Below are 22,654 nucleotides of genomic sequence, written 5' to 3' on the forward strand. Positions count from 1 at the left end.
CAACAGGTAAACTGTTGGGGGGGGGGGTGGGAGAAGGAGCTGCGGCCGTGGGGGAGGCGGCCGGCTGGAGGAGTCCGAGACGTCCGCGGGCCGGCTGCCCCCGTCGGCGCTCGCAGCCAGCCCTCCTCCCCCTTTTCCTTAGCCCCTGGAGGGGCAGCAAAGGGTTAAATCGGCCCCGCGCCACCGTGAGCACGGCCCCCTCCAGCCGCCGCGACCGCCAGCAGCGCGCCTCAGCGCCTGCCCGGAGCCGCCGAGGGGACCAGAGCCTCGGATGCGCCACCGGAGCCCGGCAGGCGTCTAGGAGACACCGGCCGCTTCTCCCAGCCCGCATCCCTGCCTTCCCCACCCCTCCAGGCCTCTCTCCCTCCGCCCCGGCCGGGTCCGCGCCCAGGTGGCGGGGTCTGCGGGGCGCGTGGCGGCGCGGGAAGGATCCCTGCCGTGGAAGAGGGGCGGGGGCGGGCTTCTCCGCAGTCTCTTCCCGCGGTTGGAGGGCCACCCTCACCTTGGGTGAGCACTTGAGCCACCCGCCTAGGCGCCAAGAAAAGTTTTTTTTCCCCCAGTACCCCTCCCCCACCCCCACCCTCTGTCCGGCTGGGGTGGGTTTGGGTCCATTGGTGAAAAAAGTCACACGTTCCCATCAGCTGCTCCTCCCCCTGGGGACAGGGCTGGTGGTGGTGGTTGGGGGGAACCGGGAGGCTGGCGCCGCGGGAGACCCAGGCGGACCTTCAGCTCCTCCGCCGTCGCCACCCGAGCGGTGCGTCCCGGGGCCGAAGCGCAGCTGGGTGCCCGACGAAGACTGCCCCCATCAGTGCGTGTCTGCGTGCCGGGCAGCGGCAGCATCCAACCTGCTTTATTCCTGCCTGCAGCGCCACAGTGAGCGAGCGAGGAGGGGGAGAGAGGGAGTCTGTCTGCAAAGTGCTGCTCCCTGGTGCTCAGAGGCGGCTGCTCCAGCTCCAACTCTCATTCATTTCGCCGGTTAACATGAGAGATCATGGCCGCCTTCGGGCTTCTCAGCTATGAGCAGAGACCGCTGAAACGCCCCCGGCTTGGGCCGCCCGACGTCTACCCGCAGGACCCCAAGCAGAAGGAGGTAAGGGCGCCGGCGGCCTCCCCGGCAACTGGGGCCGCGCTCCGCAACGCTGACCCGGGGCCAAGTTGGCCCAGCGGGCATCGCCGGCGCTGCGGGGGGGGGGGGGTAGGGCTCGGGAGGGGGCCAGGCGGCGGTGACTGGGCTGGGGGGCTAGGGGACCTCCCGGCGGCGGAGACCTAGCGGCTGTCAGTCTCTGCGCTCCACTGGGGTGCTCGCTCTCCGGGTGCCGGGTCCCTTCCCCGTTACCGGGCCTTGCACGGCGCCGCCGGGTGCTTCACCGGGTGCCTCTTTGCCGAAACCCTCTTGCTCGCTCTCCCCCGCTTCTGCTGGCTTTATTTTTCTCCCCGCTGCTTCGGTAAATCCTCGTAAACTTTTTGAAAAATGCTGGAATGCAGTGCATCCGACACAGGTCTTACGTTTTGCGCCAGCTGAACAGGGACGGGGGGGGCGGGGTGAGGGGGAGACCTTTTCTTTTAAAATTTTCCAGTTTGGAGTGGAAGTCGTTTTTATCGAGGTGAACAAATATTTAGCTCTTTGAACGTACTTCTTTCTGTATCCCCTTTTCTCTTAAAAAAAAAATCAATATTAAGGGGAGCCTGATTTTCGTCCCTAGAGGCGATTGGTTTAATTGCTGGAGGCTGTTTTGTGTATGGAAAAGCAGACGGGTTACCTTGGAAGGGTAGTAAGTCCCGAGATTGCTTATTTCTTTGAATGAAATTGGAGAAAGCTTGACTCTTGCCTTAGGTACACTAGCTTCAATGTCTAGAGTAACCATGGCATTTTATAGCCATTTATGTTTTTGTCAGTAGTTAAGAAGTAATTATGTAACGACTCACCAGTTATAATGATCACCCTTGGCTACACAATTTGCCCAGGGATTTGCCTTTCTTTCTTTTTCTTTTTTTTTAAAGATCACCTGCTACCCAGCTGTGCTTTCTGAGTTTGCCAGCTGCAGCCCACCCATTCTCTATTTTCTTCAGCAAAAAAAGCGAAGTGAGTGCATTGCACAACTTCTTTATGGGGTTCTAAAAACCCTCTTATTAAAAGTTTGGAGACCCAGTGATGTCACAGAAAGGGTTTTGTAAAGAAGGCAGGAGGGGTTCTTAAGACTTCCTTTTTGATAAAGGTATCTATTTCAGTAATAGTTTTGGTTAAACTTCTGTTAATGTTTCTAAAAATTTAGGAGTGGCAATTCTTTTTAGAGGCTTAAGCACATAAACATGTTTGAGCATCCGTGGAGTAATTCAGATTGAAGCTGGTTTTACAGGTGGTTCCCAGTTGAGGCTTAACATGAGGATGGATTGAGGAGATCTAGCAGATTTCTTCTCCACCTATTTTTCTCTGGGCTAATCCCACTCAGATGAAAGTGAATTGTTAAGAGCTAGAAATAGCAGACACTAAGGACCAACTGTAACAAAGCTAGTAACTTAAAAATTAGTGTCAGGAATTTTAAAAACTTTTGGTGGGGACAAGGATACTGATTGGCTCATCTTTCTCATCTTTTACGGTCTTGCCACATTTTCCAGAGGGAATTGTAATTAAAAGCCTCTCCCTAGTTACGGGATGGTCGGCTGAGATGCCGTGTGGGCTTATTTAGCGTTTATTCCTCAGGTCAGTGCTCATTGAGGATTGGGGCCTCTCCGATTGGAAAAAATAATTTTGGATTTTAGGATTTTGCAACATTTTATGGAATGCTAAAACTGAAGTTAACCTTAGAGCCCATTTTATGTAACTTCCTTTTAACAAAGGGAAACTGAGGCCTAAGAAAGCTTTACCTGACTTAATCAGAGTGTGTGGTAAAGAAGCAGAGGATTTGGACCACGGAACCAGTATTTATGTCCAAACCAATACTGTGTTAAGAAGGACTTATGCTAAATAGTGTTGTTCTGCTATTATGCCCTTTCCCCCAAGGCAGCCAGTATTTCATCTTCTGGAGTAGAGTCAGAGTTATGTGTGACTGTAGCCAAATTTGAGTACAATATGGAACAGGTATTTGGCTGTTCTTGGGTGGTGGTGTGGTGAGCAGTGTTTCACAAGCTTCAGTTATTTATGAACTGCTTCAAGAGTTCTACCCTATCCCTGGATCACCTGTACTTTTATTCTCACGTTTTCTTTAACCTTTAAGAAACTTTGTTTCCTAGGCAGCAATACACATGAAGTCATGATTCACATATAAATATGTAATGCAAAAGTTAGAATCCCGTTGTGCCTATGTATGTATTAAATTTTTGTCTACCTGATATTACATGCACATAGGGGTACATGTAATAAAACCAGACTATAACTATTAAAACTTTAAAAAGTTTACCTGTGGGGCGCCTGGGTGGCTCAGTGGGTTTAAGCCTCTGCCTTTGGTTCAGGTCATGATCCCAGGGTTTTGGGATCCAGCCCCGAGGGGCTCTCTGCTTGGCAGGGAGCCTGCTTCCCTTCTACTCTCTGCCTGCCTCTCTGCCTACTTGTGATCTCTGTCTGTCAAATAAATAAATAAAAAATCTTAAAAAAAAGAAGTTTACCTGAGCATTTAAAACTTGTTGTGTTCCATTAGAGATCTTTATCTCACATAAGGGGAAATGCTGATTTAATGGAGGAAGTATGGGCTTCGAAATTGGGCAGACCTGGTTTGGATTCTGGTTCAGCCTCTTTGCAGTTGTGTGGCCTTGGGCAACTTGCATAACTTCTCATTTGTAAATTAGTATAGTTGTTCTATTCAGAAAATTTTGAGAACCCTGGTTTGAAATGCATTGCATTTGCGTGAGAAAAACCCTCATCCTGGTGGAAGCTATTCTTATTACTATAGGTGTGACTCTTATTATTGTTAACCAGTGCAAGTGGTGTTCTGGAAAACAGCTTCTGGAAGATGGGCTGGAATCCATGAATGAAGATCCCCTATGGAGGAGGAGGGGAGGGTGGGGTGAGCTGGAAGCTTTAACCTGCTTGACCGATTGACTATATTCTTTTGAGAGCTTGCCTGTACATCAGCACTCCACAGGACTTTTTTTTTTTTTTAATATATTGTGTTATGATACTTTGTTTTCTGACTGTCCTCAAGCCTTGAAAAGGAATCAGAAAACTGAGAGTCACTTTGATTCCCCCCCCTTTTTTTTTTTCAAGATTTTATTTATTTGACAGAGAGGGAACATAAGCAAGGGGAGTGGCAGAGGGAGAAGCAGGCTACCCACAGAGCAGGGAGCCTGACTCAGGGCTGGATCCCAGGACCCTGGGATCATGACCTGAGCTGAAGGCAGATGCTTAACAACTGAGCCACCCAGGCGCCCGTTGATTTCCGCTTATACTCCATAATACATGTTTCAGGATATCTTGTCCAGTTCCCACATACATTTCTAATCCGTCCACTGCTCCCCAGTTTCACTAATACGCTTGACTTCCTTTCTCCTTCAGCCTGACTTTTCTCTGCCCGTGGGCTTTTATACATGCCGATCTGTCTGCCTGGACACTTGCTTGCCTATCCACCCCTACCCCCACCATTTCACCCCACTCTTCTCACCTTAGCCTGTGGTGAGGAGGGTAGCTCTGGAGCTGGGTCTGCCTGGGTTTGAAACTTGGCTTTCCTGTTTACATATTCTTTATTCTCCCCATCCCTCAGTATCCCCCCTTGTAGTTCTTTTGGGCTATTAACATCACATGAGTGATTGTTGGGCTTTGAAATTGGGCAGACCTGGTTTGGATTCTGGTTCAGCCTCTTTGCAGTTGTCCACTTCTACAACCACCACCTGTAGCCAGACCACCTGGCTTTGAGTTCTGGCTTCATCACTTACTGCCTTTTTGACTCAGATCTCACTCGTGGAATGGGGTTCATATTTGTTTCTACCACATGGGGTTGCTGGAAAGATAAAACAAGATTTGAACCACGTCTGGCACACAGAGTACTCTGTTCAGATGACTACTACTGGATAACCCCTCCCTTGTTGAAGAGTCCCAGGACTTCCCCTTGTATATAATATCCATAAGACCCTGTCTTTGAGTGTTGGCCTCTGGGCTTTTTTGATTCCTTGCAGACTTGTTGCTCATTCCCCTCCTGGCTGTGTGGTAGGACCAGTGGCCACTGCTCTCCCTTTCCAGCAGGCTCAGCTCTTTGGTGTCTGTTCCTGTCCCTGACTGCCCTTGTCGTTTTCCTGTCCTTTAGCTCTTAGAGACTCTGTCTCAAGGAAGCCTTCCTTGTAACCCATCTTTCCTCATCTTACTAGCTCATTATCTTGTGCTAATAGGTTTTGGCAGTGCTGGTCACTGAAATGGTTGTTGATTTTCTCTGTGGCTTTCCACACTAGAATGTAAACTGCATGAGGGGGGCTTGTCTGTGGTAGTCACAGTTTTGAGTGCTTTGTGCCTGGGATTAGACTAGGAGCTCAGTAAATAGTTCTTGCAGAAGTTAATAAAATGCAGAAAGAACTCTTAATGAGCAGTTGTATTTATAACATCTGACTGCCCCAGTGCTTGTTTCATTTTGGCAAAGCCTGTTAGTTTTCTTGTTAGCATGTAAAACTCTTAAAACACATTAAATGGTTATTTTAGAGACAGCTGGGGAGGTGGGGTGAGGGGAGGTGAAAATTTGATTCTTTGTAATCTTTGAGAAAATTGTTAATTTATAATCTTTGAGAAGGAGGATGTTTGTTGATAAAGTTGCCTGGGAAGAAAGGACAGGTTGACTGTTTGCCTGGGGGACCAGAAGAGAAAGGGGAAAAGCTTCCTCCCGAGATTAGTTGGCTGGCTCCTGGGCCCATCATAGACCTCCCTGAATACCAGTGTTCTGGGAGGAACATCTGTATATTTACATCTGTATGTTTAACTTTTGTCTCATGGGATTCTTAGGCCAGAATCAGTGTCGGACATGCTGGGTCAGAGGCCCTGCTTCTCCCTACTGCTCGCAGAAGTGTTGCTACCCAAACTTTGTGGCCAAGGAGTAGAAACAAAAGTGGCTGTCATTTCTCGGGGTCTGCTAACACCTGCAGCAGAATTGTCAAAGATGCTTGTTAAGCCTGCAGATGTAATGGCCCACCTCAGACTTGCTGAGTCAGAATTTCTGGGAAGGAGGCCGAGGAATTTGCATTTTAAACAAGCTTTTCAGGTGATTCCTAAATATGTAAAGTTTGAGAACAATGGTTTTGGTTATCTTTAGAAAATGTTGTAGACCAGACTCTCCCGTATTTCCTACCCGCTTCCCACTATTTGATGTATTAAAATCTTTAGACAAATATACCATTTGAAGTATTAGTACTTTTTGGTACAAAATAGTGTGGATGAGTTTAGCTACTTTCCCCCCTGAAGTTCTGTTCTCATAACCATGGTTCCCAGAATAGGCTTGTTTTCTCTCAGCTGTTCATGGTTTATAGCTAAGTAGAATTCCCTGCCTTGCCCTTGAAATATCCACAGCTCCCTTCTGTGTGCACTTGGCTAAAATGGGGCTTCTCTTGCTTTGTCCTGTGAGGATGATTTTGAACTTGTTCAGGGCAGTGGAGTTTACTGTTTGACTGTGGGCCTGGGCTTTCAACTGGGCTCTTTGGGGACTCATGTAAAGCCGTTACTTTTAGGTATAGCCGCTGTCTGTTAACCTCTTGGGTTTTTCACTTAGGCTGGCAATTGGGGTGATGAAATGTGATTCTTTAGGAAGTTCGAGGACCACAGAGTGAAGTCTGGAGGGCAGACTGTATTGGGGGAGCACTACGTAGGAGAGGGCGAACAGAATCCTAGGATCTTTGTTCAGCCTGTGCCTCTTGTGGGGTGGGGGGAAGGATGGGGTGGTGTGTGTACACGTGAGACTGAAGCAGAAGTAGGATGGAATAAGTGCAAGAGGAAACTCTTAAGAATTGCGATGTATTTTGCAGTTCTCCTGTATTGTAGTTCTGAACCCGCTTGTGAGGCTTCTTGACAGACAGGCAGGGAGTAGAGGAGTTGGAGGGGTCGGCAAGAATGAACACGATTCAGGGTTCTCTTTAGCAGTGTGCTCTGAGCCTGGAGAAGAGCTGACCTCAGAGTCTGAGTGGGGCAAGCCATGTGGAGGGAAGTCCAAGGGCAGTGTAGAGGGAGGTGCCTACCTCCTACACGTTCCTTGCGGAGAAGGGATCATGCAAGCTCTTTTAATTGTCTTCACATAATGTCTGAAGCTGGTGATGGTGACAGAGTTCATTATACTGTCCTCTTGATTCCAATTTCTTTCTTTAGGAAAATCTTCATAATGAAAATGTCATTATATTACAAAATAGCATGATTTTTACCTAAAAAAAATATAGCCTACATAATCTGGAGGGTTTATCAACCACATGCAAACAATTGTTATCTCTCAGGGATGGGATTAGGGCTGATTGTTTTCTTTTTGTACTAATCTTTATTTAAAGCTGTAAAAATACTTGTGCACTACTACTGTCATTGGAGGGAATAGCTTTAAGAGTAATTATTAGTTAATTCTGGTTGAGTTGTTGTTGGTTCCAAACTAAGCTAGAACCCCTTTAGCTGATTAGCAGATAGAGGGATCTGGTAGAGTGTAGGGACAGACACACATGCACCTGACCCTGGCTGTTGGGGTGAGGGCTGTTACCTGAGCATTCCAGTACTGCCACTTGCACTGTGTGATTTGGGGTGCTGTGTCCTTTTCCTTGCCTAGGAGTTGGGAAGAATACCTAATCATCTAGATTTGCTTTGAATGTGAAGGAGTGTTGTAGACTTAAATTGTTACCAAATGTGAGGTATAAATTCAGCAGTGTGCTAGAGCAGGTGTGTACATTCTGATTTTTAAGATTTTGAGAATTTTGTCCGCTGGTTTGTATCATTTTGGTATCTTGAACTGTGGCATAATGGGAGTATTTACACCAAGGAAATGCACAAATGCTACAGATTAGGTTCTTTTTCTTTTCTTCCTTTCTTTCTTTCTTTTTTTTTTTTTTTTAAATTTTAAAGCTGGTTGTTAAACATTTACCACCACACTGCTGGGTATAGTTGTATGCACCACTTAGTTGACTACTTGACTATCATTCTTATCCCAGGATTCCCCTACCTGCTAACCAAAAAAATTTTTTTCAAAGCCAGACAGAGTTTCACTTACCTAACTTTTCTTTTGGCTAGCAGTGAGCAAATGACTTCATTCTGGCTAAAGAGATTTAGTGGAACTCTACCTTAGGACTTCTAAAGAATTTTTTCTTACCGAAGAAAGTGCAGGCACAGGGGGAGAATGCTGTCTCTTAATGCCCTGATAGCTCCTTAGTTTTCTATCTTTGGAAAAGTAATTAGAGGATATTGTAGTTGGAGCTAGGGCATCTATCTTGTGCCTATGAGACAACAAGCCTGTAAATGAAAAGCTAATACAAGAGGAGGGAATTGAGGGGCTTTATGGAAATTAAGCTTCTGAACTGACCTTAGGACCACCTCTCCCTGGACTCATGAAGTAAATAGTAGATGTCCACATGGTTGAAGCCATTTTGGACCAGTTGTCAATTTCCTGTAACTGAAAGCATTCTGATGTTGTCATGGTAATTTTCTTTTTAAAAGATTTGATTTATTTAAATAATTATTGCTATTTAACAGGCACCCCTGTTATGGTACTTTTCATGTATATATTGGCACCTGAAGTCATCACAACTTGAGCCCTCTGCCCTCCCCCCCCTTTCCAGAGAATGCACATTTCAGGACTCTCCTATTCTCTGGTTTGATGGATATACAGCAAGAGACAGAGAGCACTTTTATCTTGTCTGTTACGCAGTAAATTCTGCCCAGTGCCTATCAGAAGCTTAGAGAAGGGTACCTGGGTGGCTCAGTCAGTTAAGTGTCTCCCTTCAGCTCAGGTCATGATCCTGGTGTCCTGGGATTGAGTACTACATCAGGCTCCCTGCTCAGTGGGGAGTCTGCTTCACCCTCTTCCTCTGCCCCTCCCCCAGCTTATGTTCTCCCTCTCTCTCTGTACCCCCCCCCCCAAAATAAATAAATAAAAACAAAGTTTTTAAAAAAGAAGCTTAGAGGAAATGGAAATGGCTTTATCTCTGTTTCTGTCAGGAAGGGTTGAAGTGGGAAGAAAGGAAGAGCCTTAACCTGTTTGGAGAGGAAGATTCTGTGGGTCTGTACTAGGTTTGGGGGAAACCAGGAATGTTTAGAGCTAGAAGGCAACTTAAAGATGCATTGTTCTCACTTACTACAAAAGGAAATGGAGTCCCAGAGAGGTTAAAGTGACTTGTTAGGCAGATCTGGGCCAAGCACTTCTGTGCCCTGATTTGTTCTTGCAACTTTACTTGGCCTCCCCTCTGTGCGCAGCCACTGCTTCTGGTAAACACTCTTGCTTCATCCTGGCAGTGAGAATTTCTCTGCATTTTGGGGCACCCAGTGTCTTTGTGAGAGCTGGGGATTGTTTAGCTCACCATTTGATCTTTCAGCTTGCCAGAATCTTGAATGGGGTCTCCTGGGCAGAGGGAAGAATACTGTGGAAGCTCAGGCACTCTTGTCTTCGGGTGTTTTGGTGGAAGGTTTCCAGCTCTGTGGCCCCTGGTGCAGATAGCTCTGGCATTGGCCTTTGTGGGCTCTGTGTGTTGGGGATCGATCCCATCTAGTTTTAATTTTCTTGGTTGAGATGCTCCTTTATTTATGTGTAGCTCTCTGGGAGATACAAATAGACAAGTTGTACCAGTTACCTACTTCCAGGGAGCAATACTTACATGTTGTGTTCTATATAAATGAACACCCCCCCCCCCCTTAGTTATGAATGCTATAGCCCCGAGGAGAAGAGTTTTAGCCCTTGGGTTTTATTTTCCATGTTTTGAGGGAAATATTACTATGCATATACATATACATATATATGTGTGTGTATTTATGTGTATATACATACATACATACATATACATGTATGTACATATACATATATGTACATATGTACATATGTACATACATATACATACATATGTATGTGTTTGCCAAACTAATTGAGTCATTCAGCCAATATTGTTGAACACCTTGTAGGCCCTTTGCCACCTGTGGCTTCATGAGGAAAGGGCCTGAAACTATTTTTTAATTTATTTTTATTTTTAAAATTTATTTGACAGAGAATATGCACGCTCATAAGCACAAACAGGGAGAGCAGCAGAGGGAGAGGGAGAAGCAGACTCTGCACTGAGCAGGGAGCCCAGTGTGGGGCTTGATCCCAGGACCCTGGGATCATGACCTGAGCTGAGGGCAGATGCTTAACTGAGCCACCCAGGTGCCCCTTAAATTTTTTTTTTTTAACTTTTCTGTGTCTCTGGCTTTGAGCATAGCACCTGACCCAAACCTAGGACCCCAAATTTCTTTTGTGAGTAAATGTGACAATAAAACAAACGGTAGGAGTATTGGTCCTGGGCCACCAAAAGACTTCAATATAGAGCGGTGGTTTTCATTTAGGGGTGATTCCCCCCTTTCCCTTAGGGACATTAGCAATATTTTCAGAAATTTGAGTTGCTTGACTGTGTATATGCACATATGTGCACATACAAGCTGACCCTGGCATCTAGTAGGTAGAAACCAGGAATGTTTCTGACATTCTTCAGTACTCTGAACAGGGTGCTCCCCCCACCCCACCAAAGGATTATCTGGCCTCAAATGTCAGTAATTCCAAGGTTGAGAAACCCTGGTCTAGAGGAAGTGATAGACTTGTAAATAAGGAAAACAATGTTTCAGATGTTCTTTGAGAGGAATGTACAAAGTGCTGTGGAAACAGGAGGGAGTGACCCATTTTTTTGACAGGACCTGAGAGGAGGAGATTTTTGAGTCTGGGACTTGAAGGATGTGTAGGTGTGGATGGGGCTGAGGATGTGGAAGAAAATTAATTTTGGGGAAGAGGGAGCAGCTTGTGCAAAAGGCCAGAAGGAATGTGGGATGTGCTCTGGGCTGTGGGCCTGAGGCATGGTGTGGATTATGCAGCAGGGAGCTGGGCCGGAGTGGGAAAGAAAGGTGGGACCGAGTTATGGGGGCCTTTGTAGGCCTAGTAGAGGTATTTGGATATTATAGTGGAGCTGGTGAGGTCATTCCAGGGTGTGAAGTTCAAGGAGTGAGATTTAAGGTGACTCATGTTTGCAGTGTGAGGGGACTGTGACTCTGAAGGTCATATTGAGGTAAAGAGTCAGCCTAGGTTGGGTCCCAGACATTCCATGCCTGAGGGTGGATGTATTAGTTTCTTGCTGCTGCCATAACGAGTTTCCACAAATCATGTGGCTTCAAACAATGGAATCTTATTCTCTCACAGGAAGTCCACAAGCAGTGTTGGTAGAGTTGCACTCACTCTGGAGACCCTAGGGGAGAACCCCCTCCTGCTTCCAGCCTCTTTCAGCTCCAGGTGTTCCTCAGCTTCTTTGGGGCCCTCTCAGTCTGATTTTCACCTCTGTCTTTACCTGTGTCCCCCTGGGGTGTGTCTTATACAGACACTTATTACTGAAGTTAGGGCCTACCTGGGTAGTACAGGATCATCGCCTCTCAAGATCTTTAACTGAATTACATCTGCCAAGACCCTTTTCCAAAACAAGATAACATTTACAGGTTCTGAGATTTGATGTGGATGTCTTTCAGGAGTCCATTTTTGGGCCAACAAGGGCTTGGGAAGAAAGAGAGGATTTAAGAGAAAGATTATTTGGGTGGCAGAATTAATAAAGTGGATGTGTGGGATAAGAGAGAAAGAGATGAGTACAAGAATATACCAACATTTTTAGCTGAGGCCAGTGGTTCCCAAACTTTCTAATCTCAGGGCCCCTAAATACTCGTAAACATTACTGAGGATCCTGTAGAGCTTTTGTTTGTGTCAATTATATCTTAATATTTACTTTATTAGAAATTAAGACTGAAAAACTTTAGAAATTTGTATCCATTTAATGGTAATAAACCAGTTTCTTGTTAAAGTTGTTTTTTTTTTTTTTTTTTGGATGCCTGGGTGGCTTAGTCGGCTAAGGGTCTGTCTTCCATTTAGGTTATCATCCCAGAGTCCTGAGATCAAGTCCTACATCCGGCTCCCTACTCTGTGGGGAGCCTGCTTCTCCTTCTGCTTGCTGGTCCCCTTGCTCGAGCTCACTCTCTCTGACAAATAAAAGAATAAAATCTTAAAAAAAAATTTTATGAACCATAACTTTTTAGAAACAAAATTTAGTGAAAACAACAGCATTGTCTTACATTTTTGTAAATCTCTTTAATGTCTAGATTCTCACATCTACTTCTTTTTTTTTTTTTTTAAGATTTTATTTATTTATTTGACAGAGATCACAAGTAGGCAGAGAGGCAGGCAGAGAGAGAGGAGGAAGCCGTCTCTATGCCAAGCAGAGAGCCTGATGTGGGGCTCGATCCCAGGATCCTGGGATCATGACCTGGGCCGAAGGCAGAGGCTTTAACCCACTGAGCCACCCAGGCAACCCTCACATCTACTTCTTCATTCATTCTGTTACAGTATGTTGTTTTGATTGAAAGATCTGAAGACAATTTGGCCTCACACAGATCTGTCATTGGGAAGTTCTTGGGAATCACAGAGGGCTTGGACCTGGATAGCCACTGGCTCACATAGTTGGGTAGGAAGATCGATGGCGGTCCCAAAGCCAACATGCTATAGGGAACGAAAGAACTTAATTTTTTTCCAAGGTGATGAAGGGTGGGGATGGCGAGAACAAGATCCTTTCTAAATGTGTTGGAGCTGAGTTGCCTCTCAGGATTCAAGGTTGGAGTGTAAAGTAATGGAAGCTGGAAATGTGGATTTGGGTGTGATATGTGCATAGATATTTCAAATACTGACTATGATTACCTGTTGAGTGTGCAGAGAGATGAAGAAGCAGGCGAGGATGGAACTCTTCAGGGCTTGTAGATCCTGAACCCTGTTAGCAGGAGCTCTAAGGAGGGCATTTGTTAGGGAGATAAGGATGGGGTGATGTGACCAAAGGGGAGAGGTAACATTGGATGAAGTTCCAGCTATATTGGTGGTCTCTTAGCTGAGCATTTTCTCTCCCCAGGACTTTTGCCTCGGTGCTTCCTGCTGCTTGGTTGCCTTATTCACTTTATCCCCGTGAAGTGCTGCTTTCTTCTCAGCACTCAGCGAGGTTTTTGTTTGATTCGTTTATCTGCTCTTTCTCCCAACCAGTATGAGTTCTGTGAAGCAGGGACCAGGTCCCTTTTATTCCCCACTGATCACTAGATGCCAGGAGAGAGTCTTGTATATGGTAAAAGTTAAGTGTGTGTTGACAGGATCTGGTAACCAGATGGTCATTATTAGCCAATGGTTATTAGAAGCCTGGTATGGGGCATGGGGATGCCAGGAGGTGTAAGACATGCTTCCTGCCCTTGAGGGACTTTGACTGGAGGACTGACACTCCTGTTCACCAGGTGGTGAAGTCATTGCACATTTCAGTGGGGTGTTGGGAACAAATGAGAGAGGGGTCAGTTTTTTGGTGGGATTAGAAAAGTCTTCAGGGGGGCGCCTGGGTGGTTCAGTGGGTTAAAGCCTCTGCCTTTGGCTTGGGTCATGATCCCAGCATCCTGGGATCGAGCCCCTCGTCGGGCTCTCTGCTCAGCGGGGAGCCTTCTTCCTTCTCTCTCTCTCTCTCTCTCTCTCTCTCTCTCTCTCTCTCTCTCGGCCTGCCTGTCTGCCTGCTTGTGATCTCTGTCTGTCAAATAAATAAAATCTTTAAAAAAAAAAAAAAAGAAAAGTCTTCAGGGATAGGGTGTTTTCCAGGTGACAAGGCCTTCTGGGCAGATGGTATAAGCAAAGGCAGAGAGATGGGAAATAGGACATGATCTTCAGATGAACTGCAAATAGTTCAGTAAGGTGAGAGTATATTGAATCTATAAGCTTAAACATGTCTGTAGATTTTGGGGGGGCATTGAGAGAGAAGTAGAACTTAAAACTGTTGGAGAGAGCAGGGATATCGCTGAGCAAGACTGACGTGGCCCTGGGGCCAGGGGATTGAGGTCCTCAGGAGAGTGACACTTTATGCATAGTGTTCTAGATTGCTGCCTCTGAGAGAGGTGTGGAGGCAGGACTTCTATGAGGCTCCCTGTTTATCTTGAGTTTTCTACAGGCATTTTCAGAGTCAGTTTTAATGTGCAAAGATTTTCCTCAGCAGGAACAAACTTAGCCTTCAGCCCACATCCAGTGTGCAACAGCTCAGCTATGCAAATGCTGCCTTGTTGTCAATTAAAATTTGGTAGAATTTGCTGCTTTCCTTTTCCAGCCATTTCATTCATAGATTAATCTAATGAGGTTGTTGAGATTAGGACCATTTAAGACATTGGCAGCAGTGAAGAACTAATAAAAATGTATTTTGTCTGAAGTGTCATTGGGATTTTTTGCTAAGACAGGGATTTACATAAAGGTATGGGGGCTCTATCAAAATTATGTCTAAGGCATTGCTAAATAATTTACCTTTCTCCTGAGTTCTGTGAGGAAGGTTAATATTGACATTGCTCTTTTTTTTTTTTTTTTTTTTTAATGTTCACACAATGCTGTGTTACTAGGCAGTATGGAAAATATTTTTGGGGTCAGAGCTGTTCTTACTCCTTGGTCAGTTTTAGATTAAATGGCAGCTCCCTTTTGAAAAAAAGTTTCTTTATGAATTGGAGATACTATTTACATTTTGACTACTCACATGGGATTTGCTTTTAAGTTCTTATTAAACAATCAAAATGTTTTTGAAATTATATTTTCATTTACTTCGTATTTGATATATACCTCCCACTGTGCTAGGTGATGTGGGGGTGTAGAAAAGAAATAGAAGTCTGCTTCTGTCCCCTCTAGAACAGTGCTTCTCAAAAAAGCTATAATGAGGGACCAGTTCTTTTTTTTTTTTTAATTAATTAATTTTCAATCTGTTGCAGACTGATAGATTAAAATGACTTACTAGAAAAATACAGCTTGAATGTAGTGGCAGTGTCAAATTGCTGTGAAAATTTCTAAGCTCTTGCAGTTTTGCAACTTTCTTTTCGAGGGTCAGTAACAGTTGTGGACCACACTCTGAGGCACTGCTCAAGAAATTAACATCTGCTTCACTGATACACACAAAACATTAAGAAAGCGGTGATGTATAATTTATTTTAAAATGGAGGATTAATGCATACATTTGGTATGGTGTGTAAAGTGCCACATCATGTCATGATATCCAATGTTGCTTGTGTTGGTTATCCTGAGTGCGTTGCAGGTTTGGTTTTATGCCAGCCTCACAAACACCTCTAAGGTGGGTACTGTTATCTCCTTCTCCTTTTTACAGGTGAAGAAACTGAGGCGTAGGGTGGGGGGGGTGCACTGACTTAACTTGTTTGAGGTCAGTTGGCTGCATAATGACGGACTTGCAGTTGGACTTCTGAGCCTGTGTTTTAACTATTCTCTATATGTATTGAGGCTAAAACTGCTGCATGAGTTCAGAAGAGAGGATTGGAATGCTTGGAGGTTTCACTGGAGAGTAGGGTGTGGGGGGCAGGATCTGAATGAATGGGGACAGGTTGGGCCCTTTCATAAGAAAAAGCTGAAGGTGGGAAGAGTGGAAAGGCGCAGGGGAAACGAGGGGTGTAGTGCCTCTGAAGATCAGGCTAGGAGTCCTAGCCTGTTGGGCTCTGGGGGGTGGTGAGGAGCTCACGTGGTGCTGCTGTTGGATGTCTCTTGCTAGCTCATGCCTAATAAATGTGGTGGGGGAGAGAGTGGAGTTGGGGAGGCTGCGAGGGAGGTGGCTGTAGTAACCATGGCTTGAAGTAAAAAGAGCCGGACCAGTCGGGGCTTTAAATAGGACTGGAGGAGAATTGGCAGTTGGTGACAGATTGGTCCAAGGCAATGAGAGGACTGTGGAAAATGCTCCAATTTCTCGGACACCCAGCTGGGACAGCTAGGATGCTAGGTCCTGTTGCTTGAGGACCTCCATGTAACACATTTTTGTGCTGTCTTCAGTGATGGGATGGCTATCTAGAATGACTTGATTGCCAAGGGGACTGAACCCTAAGACTCTCCTCCACATTCACCCTGTGACTTCCAGCCTGAACTGGCCAGAAGGTCTTGAGGAGCTTTAGCTTATACTGCGTGTCCCATGCTTTAGGTCTTGCCTTCTGTACCTGTTTTCACCTCTTCCTGGGCTGCTTCGGTGGTGCTTAATCACCAGAATTGCTTGGATGGTTGGCTAAGCTCCTTGGAAGAGGTGGGGATGAGCAAGCTTCCTGAAAATAAAAAGGGTGGAGTCTGAGAGATGTTAGCAGAGGGTAGCTTTCAGACAACAGTTGCAGAGGTGGATGTTTGTCTTCTTGGCTTAAAGTTGTAGCCTGTTTCCCAGTAATTGACCCAAAACAAAGGAACAAAATTGCCACCATTACCAACAAAAAAGGGAAACTCCCAGTCTCTCTTCTTTCTCTTCCAGGCAGGAAGGGTGATCTACAGTTTCACCAGATTTTTCCTACACCCATTTTATCCGTCTCACTCAATATATTTACCTTTTTATGAATTAGCAGTTCCTTTGGTAGAAGTTGTACAATGCTCCTTCTTCCAGGTGTGTGCCTAACATGGGGTCGGTAGTGTGATTAGGTGTGAGACAGAGGGATAAACAAAAGAAGTCAGGTTAGGGGGTAGGTGTGAGTTGCTTCACTGGACAGTTAACTTCAGAGAACAGAAACCGTGGCTTATGTTTCTGTTCTCTGCCCTCAAGTTGCCTAGCACAGCGGGAGGCAGATTCCAGCACTAAGTGAAAAATATGATTTACAGGAAGAGTTTACCTGAGATGTGAATGCAATGCGGGAATGGTGTAGGACTGTGACTTACCTGAGCAATGGGGGCTCTGAAGAGAAAACTGTCTTTTGAGGCTGCCTGAAATACATTTCTGGGTGGGCTAGACTGCTGGACGCATTACTTTTCTTCCTTTATAATCACGCAAATCTAAAAGTTCAAGTATTTTTCTTTGGCAGTTTTCTTAGTTTTTCTGAGAGCTACCTCCAGGTGTTTCATATTGGAAGATGACATGCGTTTGAATTTGATTTGAATATGAATTAATGGATACAATTATTTAGATAAGGGAATAAATGTTAAGTATATTTAGATATAATTTGAATCAAAGACTCTCCTACTTTATTTTTTTTTTAAGGATTTTATTTATTTGAGATAGTGAGAGAGATGGAGCGGGAGGAGGGGCAGATGGAGAGGGAGAAGCAGACTCCGTGCTGAGCAGGGAGCCTGACCTGGGGTTTGATTCTAGAACTCCGTGATCATGACCTGAGCCACCCAGACGTCCCTCCCACTTTAAAATGAGGTGGGACTGCCTGTTTCACCAGGCCACTGATGGGTAGATAGGATGAGGGCTGTTATGGGGAATTGACATCTCTAGAAACTGCATGTATTCAACTCCTTGGTGGATGTTTCCATCTACTTCCTTGGAGAGGTCCTGAGTAACTGGTCATGTATATGATTTGGGCCTAAATATGCTGGCTGTACAAAGGACCTGTAATTATAATGAGGAAGATTTGATTTTTAAAAGGCTTAGTGTAAGGGGTGCCTGGCTGGGCTCAGTCAGTGGAGTGTGTCTTTTGGTCCCGGGATTGTGAGTTTGAGCCCCATGCTAGGTGTAGAGATTACTTAAAGATAATAAAATCTTAAAAAAAAAGTATGTATCTGTTACTGTGCTCAGTGCCTCACATGATTTTCACCTTTTCTTTAAAATGGGCATGTGAGGGCGCCTGGGTTGCTCAGTGGGTTAAGCCTCTACCTTCAGCTCAGGTCATGATCCCAGGGTCCTGGGATCGAGTCCCACATCAGGTTCTTTGCTCAGAGGAGAGCCTGCTTCCTCCTCTCTCTCTGCCTGCCTCTCTGCCTACTTGTGATCTGTCTGTCAAATAAATAAATAAAATCTTAAAAAAAAACAAAAAACGGGCATGTGAGGTGGGGCAGTTACATCCCTTTCACAGGAATGGGAGCCGGGATTCCAGTGTAGTTTTGTTGGACCCACACTGGTCTCCCCGAAGATCTCATTGTTTTGGGGAACACATTGCATCTACTGGGGGCCTGATCCTCACATGGCCACTTAACCTACCTCTGAGCCTCAGTTTCTCACTTTGTAAAATGAGGGCCTGTTGTGTCTAAGCCACTTGGTTATGAAGATGAACATGAATATGCTGCTTCACGGCCAGCGAGTGCTAGCGTTCTTTCCGAGACTTGTTTTCCCTTTTGGCCTGCTTCTCTGTACAGGTGTGAAGGACTTGCTGTTTTGTGTTGAGCTCCCCTGGTCCCCCCAGTTTCTGATTGATGGCCTGCAGGTGTGGTTTGGATGGGGTGAATATTAATAGCCATGTAGATGCGGGTGGATGTAAAGAGCTGAGTTTCAGATGTGGCTTTGATGCAAATGTGGCCCTGGTGTTGGAGACCGTGGTGGGGGTGGGGGAAGTGCTAGGTTGCTTTTTAGGGGAGTCTTGCTCCCTTAAGTCAGTTTGGTTCCTCCCTTGGCCCTCTCAGGAGGCCCTGGCACATTTTGGCAGCAATGGGGGACCCTCCCCTTCTTCTTCTTTTTTTTTTTTAAACTTCTCAGGTATTATGTGACACCTTAATTAGAAGAGATCCAAATTAATCAGTCCCTATTTCTGTGGTGTGGGAGGCTGGCCTGCGTGTCCACTTATCCAGAGCCCAGTGATACTGTTGTAGAATTTTCTCAACTATTGTAGACTCTGGACTGGTGGTCCTCTTGATGCTGCCAAGGGGCTTGGATCCTGATGTTGGAGGGTGGTCTTGCCATGAGGAATAGAGCAGCTCTTCCCTTTCCACTTTCCATGCATGTATGTATCTTTTCATTTCCGAGGTCTACTGTAACAATATCACGAACTGGATGGCTTCACATGATGGCAATTTATTCTCTAACTGTTCTGGAGGCTAGAAGTCCTTCTTAAGGCAGGCCCGCACCTGGAAACCTCGAGGGCAGGATCCCTCCTTGTTTCCTGCAGCTTCTGGTAGTCCCAGGCATTCCTGTGTTTCTGCCTCTTTCTGGCCTCCATCTTTTCTCCTGTAAGGACACCGGCCGGCTGTACTGGATTAGGACCTACCCTCATTCTTTATGACCGCATCTTAACTCAGGTATATCTGCAAAGACCCTCTTTCCAAATAATGCCATATGCACTGGTACAGGGTTAGGACTGACATATCTTTGGGTACACGAGTCCACCTGTAACAGTGCGCCTACAGGACCTGTCCCTGGATCGTCCTCCGCACATTCCTGGTTGGTCTGGGACTGGACTTCGGCTTCTGGGTCCTGGCTCAGGAGGCCCTAGGTGTCCTTGTCTGTTTTCCTAGGGACCTCAAGCTAGCAGCCATCTTGCTTTTCTCCTGTTAAATCTTCCATCGTTTCCTTCAACGGATTCTTTCTGGTGCCATTAAAACATGGGCAAGGCCTTCCCGTCTTAGATCTCCCTCTATCCCATGACCCCATTTTCCCATTTCTTTCCTCCTCCTTTTTCTCCAGACTTTTCTAAAAGTATCTTGTGTGCTCACTGACACTTCTTCCTCTGGTCATTCCAGTCTGGCTTCTGCCTTTATCATTCTACCAAGACACCCCTCACTGAGGTCACAAGTGATAGCCACGTTCCCAGTGGCACTTACTCATATTGATCTCTCTGGTGGTGAGGCAGTGTCTTCTCTCAGCTTCTGATACAGCATTGCTGGTTTCCTTCTCTCTTTGGTGTTGCCATGTCTCCTTGAAGGGTTTTCCTTCCCTACCTGTCATTAAATCAGAACCGCTGTTTTCTCACTTTACCCTCTCCTTAGGTGCTCTCAGCCGACCCCCCAGGCCTTGGTTACTACCTACATGCAGACAACTCACAACCTTACAGCACCAGCCGAGACTTCTCTGCATTCTAGACTGGTATATTTAAGTGCCTATCAAAATATTGTGTCTCTTTTCCTCTTGAGTTTATTTATTTTTAAATATTTTATTTATTTATTTGACAGACAGAGATCACGAGTAGGCAGAGAGGCAGGCAGAAAGGGAGGAGGAAGCAGGCTCCATGCCGAGCAGAGAGCCCGATGCAGGGCTCAATCCCAGGACCCTGGGATCATGACCTGAGCCGAAGGCAGAGGCTTTAACCCACTGAGCCCCCCAGGTGCCCCCAAACTTGAGTTTAAAACTGAATTTGTGACCTGCTCCTCTTCCTTCCACCCCCCAACCCCCAGCCCTGCTTACCCTCTTAAAAAATATTGCCATCCCAGAAATTTGGGGGATTTTCTTTTTTGATAATCTCATTCTTTGTCATTTCATCCAACACTTCAAGAAGAAGTCCAGTTATGTAGCCCTCCTAAGTAGCCCTTTTTATTTCCTCTCTACCTTTTATTTCCTCTCTTCCTCTCTACCTTTCTTCTCTACCTCTGTCACCACCATCTTGGTCCTAGCTACCATCATCTAATGTCCCGATTCTTAGGAGAGTCTGCTTACTAGTTCCAGTCCCTTTGCCCTGCAGTCTACTATTTAATCTAACCCACTCCCATTGGTTATCCACACTGCACACCTATTCAGATGGGATGATGTCACCTCTGCATAAAACCCTTTACTATTCTTGGGGCGCCTGGGTGGCTCAGTGGTTTAAGCCTCTGCCTTCGGCTCGGGTCATGATCCCAGTGTCCTGGGATCGAGTCCCACATCGGGCTCTCTGCTCAGTGGGGAGCCTGCTTCCTCCTCTCTCTCTGCCTGCCTCTCTGCCTACTTGTGATCTGTCTGTCAAATAAGTAAATAAAAAATCTTTAAAAAAAAAAATCTGTAAAAACCCTTTACTATTCTTAGGATAAAGACAGAAGTCCTTCACTTGGTTCATAATACCCTGTGTGATCTGTCCCCACCCATAGCTCAGCCTCTCGTCACAGGTGAGTCCCTTCTGCTTCGGCATGACAGCATTCTTTCTTTCATTTTCCCAACCCCATAGGCTTTATACATGCCCGTTATTCCTGTCCCTCTTGTTAGGCACGTATGCCCATGATTCCATGATTGCTATGCCTTTCTGATGCATTGACCCTTTTATCATTATGATTCTCCCTATTTTATCTTTGATAATGCTTTGTATCTTGAATTCTACTTTGTCCAGTATTAATATAGCCACTCCAGCCCTTTTAGGCTCATTGTTTGCGTGGTATTTATTTATCTTTTTCCATCCATTTACTGTCAACTTATTGTCTTTACATTTATTTTTAAGTTATTTTTGTTTATTTTTTATTTTATTATTATTTTTAGTGAATTCTGTGCCCAGTGTGGGGCACAGACTTCCAACCCCAACATTAAGCACCACATGCTTTCCTGCCTGGACCAGCCAGGTGTCCATCTTTACGAAAGTGCACCAGATAGTTGGGTTTTGCTTTGTTTTTTAAAGATTTTAAATTCCAGTGAGTTAACATCTAGTTTACTATTAGTTGCAGTTTTACAACATAGCGATTTAGCACTTCTGTGCAACAGCTGGTGCTCATCACAAGTGCACCCCCTCTGGTGACCCTCAGTTCTCTATGGTTAAGGGTCTGTTTCTTGGTTTGTCTCTCTCTTGCTCTCTTTTTTTTCTACCCCCTTTGTTTGTTTGCTTTGTAACTTAAATTCCACATATGAATGAAATCAAATGGTATTTGTCTTACTCTGGCTTACTTTGCTTAGCATTATTCTTTCTGATGCCATCCATGTCATTGAAAGTGGCAAAATTTCATTCTTTTTTTATGACTGAGTAATATTCCATTCTTTCTATCTGTCTATCCCACATCAACTTTATCCATTCATCAGTCAGTGGACACTTGGGCTGCTTCCATGGGGTTTTGCTTTTTTATGTATCTGACAATCCCTGTCCTTTCATTGGAATCTTAGTCCATTAAATTTTTTTTTTTTTTAGGATTTTATTTATTTATTTGACAGAGAGATCACAAGGAGGCCGAGAGGCAGGCAGAGGGGGGAGGGGAAGCAAACTCCCTGCTGAGCAGAGTACCCGATGCAGGGCTCGATCCCAGGACCCTGAGATCATGACCTGAGCCGAAGGCAGAGGCTTAACCCACTGAGCCACCCAGGCGCCCCTAGTCCATTAACTTTTAATAATCATTTCATTAATAATTTGATATGGTTGGATTTAGGTATAACATTTTATTTTTTTTCCTGTGTCCTGCATTCTTTTGGATTATTAAATTATTATAATTTTAATTTACCTATTGGTATTTTAGTTATACCTCTTTATGTTGTGGGTTTTTTGTTTTGTTTTGTTTTTGGTGATTGTTCTAGGAAGTATAATATATATCCTTAACTTTTCACAGTCATAGAGTTAATACTGTACCACTTCATGCAAATTGTCACCCTTACCATTATATAAGGTCCTCCTCTTAACTTAGTTAACTCCTACTTCTCAGACAGAGCTCAGCTCAAAGGCCCCTTCTTCAGGGAATTCTTGTCTGATTTCTGAGACTGTTAAGGCCCTATTATGTGCATCCTGAGCAGGTGGAGGTTCTCCTTGGGGACATTTATCGCTTGTAATTTGCTCACTATGGAATCCCCAGTACTTAGCACAATGTTGTATATTTATTTATTTGTTGGTTGAATGAAGGGGAGCCCTGAGTTGTGGTTTGAAGAAGGCAAAAGATTTCATGATAATGTACTCCAGGGGATGGGAAAG

General features: G+C 45.2%; 1 protein-coding gene across 2 annotated transcripts in view; it reads left to right on the forward strand.

The window, feature by feature from the left end:
* Positions 1 to 866: 866 nt before the first annotated feature.
* The window catches only part of MED12L (mediator complex subunit 12L), a gene marked incomplete at its 3' end in the record, with an annotated part of 315,066 nt that continues 293,278 nt past the window's right edge, over positions 867 to 22,654 (forward strand). For both annotated transcript variants that reach the window (XM_080823907.1, XM_080823908.1), the window contains exon 1: positions 867 to 1,090. In XM_080823907.1, coding sequence (XP_080680033.1) covers positions 992 to 1,090 — 99 coding nt within the window. In that variant the 5' untranslated portion in view covers positions 867 to 991. The remainder of the gene's footprint in view (positions 1,091 to 22,654) is intronic.

The sequence above is a fragment of the Martes martes genome (assembly GCF_963455335.1).
Source record: "Martes martes genome assembly, chromosome: 1".
In the NCBI taxonomy this organism is placed as follows: domain Eukaryota; kingdom Metazoa; phylum Chordata; class Mammalia; order Carnivora; family Mustelidae; genus Martes; species Martes martes.